The 9,208-nt window shown below is 65.8% G+C and overlaps 2 protein-coding genes across 3 annotated transcripts; one reads left to right on the top strand and one right to left on the bottom strand.

The window, feature by feature from the left end:
- Positions 1–223: 223 nt before the first annotated feature.
- On the bottom strand, positions 224–2,532 carry PHYHIP (phytanoyl-CoA 2-hydroxylase interacting protein; the record flags this gene model as incomplete). The annotated part of the gene is made up of 4 exons (XM_082779413.1): positions 2,242–2,532; positions 1,291–1,465; positions 905–1,022; positions 224–758 (listed from the first exon to the last, which is right to left on the bottom strand). Exons 1-4 carry the CDS (start codon positions 2,404–2,406, stop codon positions 224–226), a joined length of 993 nt encoding a protein of 330 aa, XP_082635539.1. The 5' UTR covers positions 2,407–2,532.
- Positions 2,533–4,398: 1,866 nt separating this feature from the next.
- POLR3D (RNA polymerase III subunit D) lies at positions 4,399–8,883 on the top strand. 2 transcript variants are annotated; one of them, XM_082779417.1, is made up of 9 exons: positions 4,399–4,435; positions 5,419–5,581; positions 6,790–6,833; positions 6,960–7,111; positions 7,201–7,328; positions 7,427–7,592; positions 7,705–7,958; positions 8,118–8,270; positions 8,464–8,883. In XM_082779417.1, the coding sequence occupies exons 2-9, from the start codon at positions 5,420–5,422 to the stop codon at positions 8,584–8,586; spliced, it is 1,182 nt and encodes a 393-aa protein (XP_082635543.1). In that variant the 5' UTR covers positions 4,399–4,435; position 5,419; the 3' UTR covers positions 8,587–8,883. The 2 variants fall into 2 exon arrangements, with proteins under 2 accessions (XP_082635543.1, XP_082635544.1); XM_082779418.1 differs by lacking the exon at positions 4,399–4,435 and having other exon boundaries at positions 5,378–5,581; positions 8,464–8,586; positions 8,626–8,883.
- Positions 8,884–9,208: the final 325 nt, after the last annotated feature.

Raw genomic sequence — 9,208 nt, forward strand, 5'->3', positions numbered from 1 at the left:
CCTCGGGGCTCGGCTGGGGGGGGCCCTCCCCAAAAAGAAGCGGGTGCCGCCGGGTCCCCCGCAGCTCCATCCGGCCCCGTCCTCCCCCATGAGCAGCGTCCTTCGCAGAAGCACCCCGGGGTGGGGGTGGGCGCCGCGCTCCCCGTGCGCCCCCCATGCGCCCCCCATGCGCCCCCCATGCTCCAGCCCTGCCCGTAGCCGGCCCCCCCACCCCACCCCCAGCTTAACGCCCCACGCTGATGTTGCACGTCTTGCAGCTGGGGTCCTTTTTGGCGTTGGCGGTGGAGAGGCTCATGAGCTGGTGGCCGCTGATCTCCCCCAGCACGCCGAGGCTGAGGTCCACGGGCTCGGTGTAAATCACCTCCAGGATGCTGTCCTGGGCATGGCGGTACACCAGCTCGCCCTCCTCCACGCAGCACGTCAGGAACTTGTTGGAGGAAATGTCCAGCTGGGGCAGGCGCTCCCGGCAGAAGAGGTCCCCCGAGGAGCCCTTGGGTGCCAGGACCAGGACGACGTAGTGGTAGGCGGTGTACATGCAGTAGAAGTCCGCGAAGTAGAGGTTGGTGTTGGGGTTGAAGAGGCGCTGGGCCGGGATCTGGAAGCGGTAGCGGCCGTAGGGGGAGTCCTGGGGGGGCTGCCCGGTGTTGAACTCGGTGTTGCAGCTGAAGAAGATGCCGTGCAGCATGCCGCTGGTGGGCGAGCCGTGGCTGCCGCTGTTGTCCTTCAGCGACGGCTTCATCACGTTCCCGCAGTGCATCCTGCAGGGGGCACGGGGTTGGGGGCGGCGGGGGGCGCACACACACGCACGCACGCACACGCATACAAGCAAGGTCAAGGGGATAATGGGATAACGGCCTTTGTGGGGGGGTTCCGAGGTGTTTTGGGGACTTTTTTTTTGGGGTACCTGACGTGCTGGAAGTACTCCTTGTGCTGGTTGCGGTAGAAGACGGAGAAGCGCAGCATGCGCCCGGCGATCAGCTCGGCTTTCTCCTGCAGCTGGGCCAGGTGCTCCTTGGCGTAATCTGGCAGCGGGGACGCACCGCAGGGGGGGACAAAAGACATCAAGGAACGACCCCCCCAACCCATGTTCCCCCCCTCCTTTCTCCTTTCTCCTCTCTCTCTCTCTCTCTGCGCCCGTCCCTGCTCGCAGCTCGCGCTTCCCACGCCGCCAACCTCCCACTCGCCAGCTGCCGCTCCAACCGGCCCAGCTTGTGCGAGCTCGCGGCTTCGCCCCCGTCCTCCTCGTCCTCCCCAAATCTTTCTGAGCCCCCCCCGGGTGTCCGTGCTCACCCCCGGTGCAGAACTCCACCGTCTCGCTCCAGCCGGACACCAGGTACTCGCCGTCGCTCTGCTTGACGGCCGTCTGCACCGCCACGCTGTACTCGGTGCGGGGGCTCAGGAACCAGTGCCCCCGCACCGTCATGGGCAGCGGCACCGCCTTGGCCACCAGCTTGGTGGGGACGTCCTGCGCCGAGGGGACAGGGCACAGCGTCACCTGGGTGCCCCCCCCTCGTCCCTATTTCCCTCCCTCCTCGGTGTCCCCGCAAAATGTCCCCGATGCGGCTGCCGGGGACGCGGCACCGCGCTCGCCATCCGGCTGCTGGCTTCCCAACCCCAATTCCACCGCGCTTCCCGGTGACCCCCCCGCGTCCCCCTCCTCGTATTCGCAACGAAAGCCCCCCCGGGGGTGTCGGGGACCCCCGTTCCCGGAGGATGCCGGCTGTGCCAAGAGGCCAGCGAGCGGCACCGCAGTGCAGAGCCGTTTCTGTGGCAACGGCAGATGCTGAAGTCGGGAGACACGAGAGGGGGGGGAGGAAAGGAAAAAAAAAATAAAAAATATAGATATTAAAAAAAAAAATAGCTTATTATCAGGGAGGAGAGAAAAAAAAAAAAAATGTTAAACATTAAATAGCGTCGCCGTGGCAACCGTGCTGCTAAAAGCGTCCTGAATTAGTGACTCGGAGCCCGAGGGAGGAGGAGCGCGGGCGGCTTGCGCCTCGGCTCCTCCGCGGGGGCTCGGGGGGACCCCGGTCCCAATCCCGGTCCCAATCCCAGTCCCAATCCCAGTCCTCTGCACATCCCAGCTGGCAGGAGCCGGGTCGTGTCCCAAACAATTCATTTTTGACCCCAAACCATCACGGGAGCGGGATTTATCGCGGTTCTCCCCCCCAAAAAAACCGTGGGTGGAAGGAGAGCGGGGTCCCGGCGCCCCGTAGCCCCCCTCCCCAAACCCCGTCTCACCCGGTGCTTGAACTTGTTGGAGTTCTTGTTCTCCTTCTTATTGAGGTCGATGAAGTAGTGGGTGACCCTCTCCAGGTCCCCCTTGTCCATGGCCCAGGAGATGCGGAAGGAGTCGCAGGTGATGTTGTTGATCTCGATGTTTTTTGGGGTGGAAAGCAGCTCCATGGCCGGCGGAGGTTTGGGGAGGGGGCCGAGCTCCTAAGGGGCGCAGCACCGGGGAGAGGGGGGGGGGCACGTTTGAGCACGGGGGGAGACGGTGGCACAGATGGCAGCGGGGAGGGGAAAAAAAAAAAAAAAAAGCCCCAAAAAGCCAGGAATAGGCAGCGGGGAGCAAATTGGAGTGGGGGGGGGAAAAAAAAAAACCCGGCCGCTCCCCGGGACGCCGCGGGGGCCCCGGCCGAACGCCAGCGGGTGGGTCCGGGGTTTGCTCAACACCGGGTGGGGAGAAGAAAAACAAGGGGGGAGAGGAGGGAGGGGAGGGTTGGGATAATTGCACGCAAGAAGCTGGCACCGGAAAAGCTGGATCCGCCTTTGCCCTCGCCCGCGGCGGCGCCGTGCCTCAGTTTCCCCCCCCAAAAAAATGTTGATTCGCCCCCAAAATGCCCAAAATGTAGACCCGCCGCTCGCCGCCTTTAGGGTAGCTTTAGGGGTGCGCCAAGGTGGTTTGGGGTGGACGCAGCCCCCGTGCCACCTCAAATTCCCCCCCCATATGGGCACGGTGCTGGGCGCATTTTTGGGGAGGACAAGGGGACCCCGCTGTGTGCCACGGGGTGGGGGCACGTGCCGCCAGCCCCCACCCGCACCCCGCAGCACCTCGCCCACAAACAGCCCCGAAACCCCCCCAAAACGCCCCCTCCCCAGCTCGGCACCCACGTGGGGGGGCACCCACGTCCACGCCCCCCCCCCCCCTCCCCACCCCCTTTCTCTTTGCGCTCCGCTTGCCCCCACATCCCCACGGCGATCCCACCCTGCCACCCCCCCCACCACCTCCATGGGACCCCCCCCAGCCCCATGGGACCCCCAAAGCCCTCCAAAAATCATTAATTGGGGGGGGGGGCAAAGGGATAAATGCCCACCGCCCGGTGAGGGGGGGGGGCACGGTGGGTGCCCGCGCATCGCCGTGACCCCAAAATGCTGGGGATGGGGGGAGAGGCCCTTACCTGGCCGTGCCTGGGGGGGGGGGCTGCGAGGTGCCAAGGGGAGGGGGTCCAAATGGAAAGGGGAAGGGGGGGGGGGGTCCGCAGGATGCCCCCAAAAAGGGCTGGGAGGGGAGCGGGAGCTGAGCCGGGGCTGCTCTGCGCCTCCGATCCTCCCAGGCGGCTCGGAAATAGCAAACACCCCTACGGAGGGGAGGGAGAAAAAAAAAAAAAAAAAAAAAAAAAAAGGAGAGAAATGGGTAAAAAAAAAAAAAATTAAAAAAAAAATAATAAAATAAATCAAAGCGGCGTGGAGGAGAAAATGAGGGGGGGGGGGAAACCAATGGGGCCGCGAAGCGTCAGGCGCCGAGCCCCCCGCGTGTGCCCACGTAAAAGGGGGGGGCGTGCGCGGGCACACGCGTGTGCAGGGCCGTGGGGGGGTGTGCACGGCCCCCCCCCGGGCATTATAGGGCTGGGGGCACCCCCGGGGGTGGTTTTTTTTTGGGGGGGCTGCGCCCACCCCGAGATATGTGTGGTCCCCCGGTGGTCCCCGAAAGGGGTGTGGGGGGTGATTTGTGGGGTGAATTGGCTTTTTTTATTTTTTGGGGGGGTGAGGATTTTTAGGGGGGGGTCTGCAGCCCCCCCCCATAGCCCCCCATAGCCCCCCAGCACCCCCCATATGTGGGGACCCCGGGGTGGGGGGGCACCCCTGGCTCCCTGGCTCCCTGGTGCTACTGGGGGGCACTGGGGGGCACTGGGAGGCGAGGGTAAAACGAGGGGGGGGGGCAGCGACCCCGTCCCCAAATTCCCCCCCCCCCCGTTTTCCCCATCACTGCCCCCTATGAGCCCAAAGGCCGGGCACTGCCCGCCCCCAAGATGGCGCCGCCGCCTTCAGCGCACAGCCGGGCAGTGCCAGGCACAAAGATGGCGGCCCCCATAGCGGCCGGTTGTGACCATAACAAAGATGGCGGCGGCGGCTTCCTGCCGGGGACGCCAGGCGGCGCGACGCGCAGGCGCAGTAGGGAAGGGGGGGGCAGCGCCGGCGGTGCCCGGGCTGGGTAAGGGCCGGCGTGGAGGGGGGGGGGCGGATTTTGGGGTACGCGGGGGGGGGGTGGGGGCTGGATGGGGCCTTTTGGGGGCTCAGCACCCGATTTGGGGTCAGGATGGGGCTTTTTGGGGCGTGGGGGGGGCTGGGGGAGGGGAATGGGTGCGTTTTGGGGGGGTCTCGGGGCACCCTGGGGTGGGTGGGGGGGGGTTTGGGGGGGTTTTGGGGGGATTTTTGGGGTGGGGGGGGCAGGGGGGGGGTGTGGGAGTGGATGGGGGGACCTGGTTTGGGGTGGGGGGGTGGGGGGCTTAGGGTGTGGGGCTGAGCACCCTGGGGTGGGGGACATGGGGGGGGCACCTTGGGGTGGGGGTGCATGGGAGGGGCTGAGCACCTTGGGGTGCTGGAGGAACTTTTGGGGGGGGTTTTGGGGGGCACCTGGGGTGGGGGTACAGGGGGTCACTGATTGGGGGTGTATGGGGGGGGCTGAGCACCCTGGGGTGGGGGTGCAGGGGGTCACTGATTGGGGGCGCATTTATGGGGTGGAGGGGGTCCCTGTTTTGGGGTGCATGGGGGGCTGAGCACCTTGGGGTGCAGGAGGACCCTGTTTGGGGCGCATTTATGGGGTGCAGGGGGTCCCTGTTTTGGGTGCATGGGGGTGGGCTGAGCACCCTGGGGTGGGGGGTGCAGGGGGTCACTGATTGGGGGTGCATGGGGGGGGCTGAGCACCTTGGGGTGCTGGGTGTCCCTATTGGGGGCACATTTATGGGGTGCAGGGGATCCCTTTTGGGGGTGCATGGGGTGTTTGGGGTGCATGGGGGGCTGAGCCCCCTGGTCTGGGGGTGCCGGGTGTCCCTGTTTGGGGCGCATTTATGGGGTGCAGGGGATGCGTGGGGGGGTGCTGAGCACCCTGGGGCGCAGGATATCCCTTTTGGGGGCTCATTTATGGGGTCCCCAGCAGGGTCTCCGTGCGCTCACCCCATCCGTCCCCTCTCGCAGGATGGCGGAGGGCAGCTCGGGGGACGCGGGCGCACCGGGCAGCCTGCGGCCGGGGCTCCCGGGGGCACGGGGGCTGCTGGGGAGGCGCCCGGCCCCCCCCCTCAGCCCCGGCCGCCTGCCCTCCATCCGCTCCCGGGACCTCACCTTGGGAGGCGTAAAAAAGGCAAGTGCCAGGTTTCCCAAAACCTCTCTTTTTTATTTTTTATTTTTAGGGGGAGGGGGAGGCGCGCGCACCCCCCCGGGGGCAGCAGCGTGGGCATTTTAGGGGTGTGGGCACCCCAAAACGTGGGTGGCTCTGGTGGAGCTGGCAATGCGACCCGACCGGTCCCGCCCCGGCGTCCCGCTCCCGGGCACGGGGACACAGGGATGGGGACGGGGACGGGGCATTCCCGGGGGTCCACGGTGGTTTTGGGGGCTTTTTAGGGACAGGGCACCCCCGGGGAGCTTGGTAGTTAGGGGACTTTTTGGGGATGGCGCACCCTCGGGGGCGCACGGCGGTTTGGGGAGCTTTTAGGGGTGGGGTGCACAGGTTTGGGGAACTTTTGGGGATGTGGAAAGGATGGGGAACCCCCAGGGGTGCACAGGAGTTTGGGGACTGTTTGGGGACCTTTTCGGGACGAGGCTCCCCCAGGGGTGTACAGTGGTTTGGGGACAGGACACCCCTGGGGGGCATGGCAATTTTTTGGGGACCTTTTGGGGACGGGGCACCCTGGGTGCTCATGGAGGTTTGGGGACCTTTTTGGGAATCTTTTGGGGACATGACAAAGATGGGGCACCCCTGGGGGTGCACAGGAGTTTGGGGACCTTTTGGGGACGTTTTAGGGACAGGGCACCCCCCAAGGGTGCATGGCAGTTTGGGGTCCTTTTTGGGAACCTTTTGGGGACCTTTTGGGGGTGGGGCACCCCTGGACGTGCACAGGAGTTTGGGGACCTTTTGGGGATGTGGCAAGGACAGGGCACACCTGGGGGGTGCAGAGGAGTTTGGGGACTTTTTGGGGACCTTTTGGGGACAGGGCACACCTGGGGGGTGCAGAGGAGTTTGGGGACTTTTTGGGGACCTTTTGGGGACAGGGCACACCTGGGGGGTGCAGAGGAGTTTGGGGACTTTTTGGGGACAGGACACACCTGGGGGCGCACAGCACTTTAGGAACCTTTTGGAGACAGGGCACCCTTGGGGGCGCACAGCGTTTCGGGGACTTTTTGGGGATGTGACACGGACAGGAGACCCCTGGAGGCGCAGGGCGCTTTGGGAACCTTTTGGGGACGTGCCGAGAGCCCCGGGCTCGCCCTGCAGCCCCGCCACCCGCACGGTTTCTGCGGCTTTCTCTCGGCTCCTGCCTCGTGCCGCGACTTGTCCGCTCTCGCCCGCAGAAAACCTTCACCCCCAACATAATCAGCAGGAAGATCAAGGAAGAGTAAGTGGCATCGTAAGCACTTCCCTGCCTTCCCCGGCCCCGTTTGGCGTGCCGAATGTGCCCGGAAAGGGAGCCACGGTGCCGAGGGGGGGCTGTAGGGTAAATCTGGCCCCCTCCCGTGCCCAGACCCAGAGAGGATGTCACCGTCAAGAAGGAGAAGAAGGAGCGGGAGCGGGACCGGCAGCGCGATGGGCACGGCCGGGGCCGGGGCCGGCCCGAGGTCATCCAGTCCCACTCCATTTTCGAGCAGGGCCCGGCCGAAATGATGAAGAAGAAAGGTAGCGGGAGATGAGGTTTTCCCCAGGGAGGGGTTTTAGGGGATCCCAGGTGGTGTGGGGTGAGCCCAAAGGGGTTCCCTGCTCCCCAGCGGGCTCCTGGGACAAGGCGGTGGACGTGTCGGACTTCGGCCCCTCGCACATCATCAACATCAAGAAGGAGAAGAGGGAGACGGACGAGGAGACGAAGCAGATCCTGCGCAGGCTGCAGAAGGACGACGTGAGCGGGGTTTTTTTTTTTTTTAGGGGGACGGGGCATCCCCGAGGTGCTGGGGCTGGCGCTGAGCTCCGTCCCCGTCCCCTCTCCCCACCCCGCAGTTCCTGGACGACCCGGGGCTGAAGAACGACATCCGCAACAAGCCGGTGCAGCTGCCCCTCGCCCACTCGGGATGGCTCTTCAAGGAGGATGCAGCGGAGGAGCAGGAGGACGCGCAGCCCTGGCTGCCCAAGGAGGACAAGACGGAGCCGGATCCCCCCCTCAAAGGTGCCTGGGGGTCCCGTGGGCGCACCGGGGGGGTCCCATGGGCGCAGGCGTGCCGAGACGGGGCCGCTGCCCCTCTCCTCGCGCCCACCCCGCTCCTCTCACCCCGTGGCAGTGAAGGAAGAGCCGTGCGACGAGGACCCCCCGGGTGCCACCAAACCCGCACGGGGCCCCCCCGGCTTCCCGCGGGACATCCCGGTGGCCGAGCTGCTGCAGCGGCTGAGCCTGGCGGCCGAGGACGAGCTGCTGTTCCTACAGCTGCCCGACACGCTGCCCGGCCAGCCGCCCACCCAGGACACCAAACCCATCAAGACGGAGCTGCAGACCGAGGAAGGGCAGGTGGTGGTGGTGAAGCAGGAGAAGAGCCAGGTGATGGGGGTGGTTTTGGGGTTTTTGGGGGTGGTTTGGGGGGTTTTGCGGTGATTTTGTGGGTTTTTGGGGTGGTTTGGGGGTGATTTTGTGGGTTTTGGGGTGGTTTTGGGGTGGTTTTGGGGGTGGCAGCATGGTGATGGTGTTTCTCGGTGGCAGGAGGCGAGGCAGGCGGAGAACACGTGCACCCTGGCCGACCTCCCCGAGGGGCAGGTGGGGAAGCTGCTGGTCCGCAAGTCGGGGAAGGTGCAGCTGGTGCTGGGCAAGGTGACCTTGGACGTGACCATGGGGACCCCCTGCTCCTTCCTGCAGGTACTGGGGGGCGCGGGGATGGGATTTGTGGGGCTGCACCTAAAGGGGCACCTCGGTGACCCTGCTGGAGCATTCCCACACCCTACAACGGGGCAAAGGAGCCTTCCCCCGGCCCCTTTTTCCACCCTAAACCTGAAGAAGGGTTTTGGCCGCCCCGCTGAGCCACCCATGGGTGCTTCTCCCTCCCGGCAAGGAGCTGGTGTCGGTCGGCATCGGGGACAGCCGCACGGGCGAGATGATCGTCCTGGGCCACATCAAGCACAAGCTGGTTTGCTCCCCGGACTTCGAGGCCCTGCTGGAGCACCGCCACCGGTAGCCCCATGGCAGGGGGGGGGCGACGAGCCAAAGGTGCCCCCCCCCTGCCTGCAGTGCCCCCCCCGAGGGCTGTGGAGAGGGGTCTTCGGCAGCCGGATCCGACCTCGATGCTGTGCGCCCCGCGGGGGAGCAGCGGTGGGGATGGGGGGTGCAGCTCTGCGCCCCCCCCCCTCCAAAAAGAAGAGGGTTTGTGGGGTGGGGGATTTGGGGTCCCCCCTCCCCGGGCTCTGTGTGCGCCCTGGGGGCGGCGGGATGCTTGTTTTTGGGGAGAAATGCAATAAAAATGGCTTTCCTCCTGCGGGGGGGTCCTCGGTGTGGTCCCCCCTGACCCCAGCCCCCAGCTTACCCCATCTGGCCCCAGGGGGTGCGCTGGGGGGGCACAGCCGGGGGCAGCACCGTGGGGTGGAGCTGGGGAGCCCCCTGCAACTGCCCCCTGCCATGTGTAGTTGCCCCCTGCCCCATGTACTTACCCCTTGCAATTGCCCCCAGCCCCCTCCAGTTGCCCCCTGCCCTGCGCAATTGCCCCCTGGCATCACCCAGTGTATCTGCCCCCTGCCCTTTATAGTTGCCCCCTGGAATTGCCCCATGTAACTGCCTCCAGCCCCTTGCAATTACCCCCTGGA

Source organism: Aythya marila, assembly GCF_965140915.1.
Source record: "Aythya marila genome assembly, chromosome: 26".
Taxonomy (NCBI): Eukaryota; Metazoa; Chordata; class Aves; order Anseriformes; family Anatidae; genus Aythya; species Aythya marila.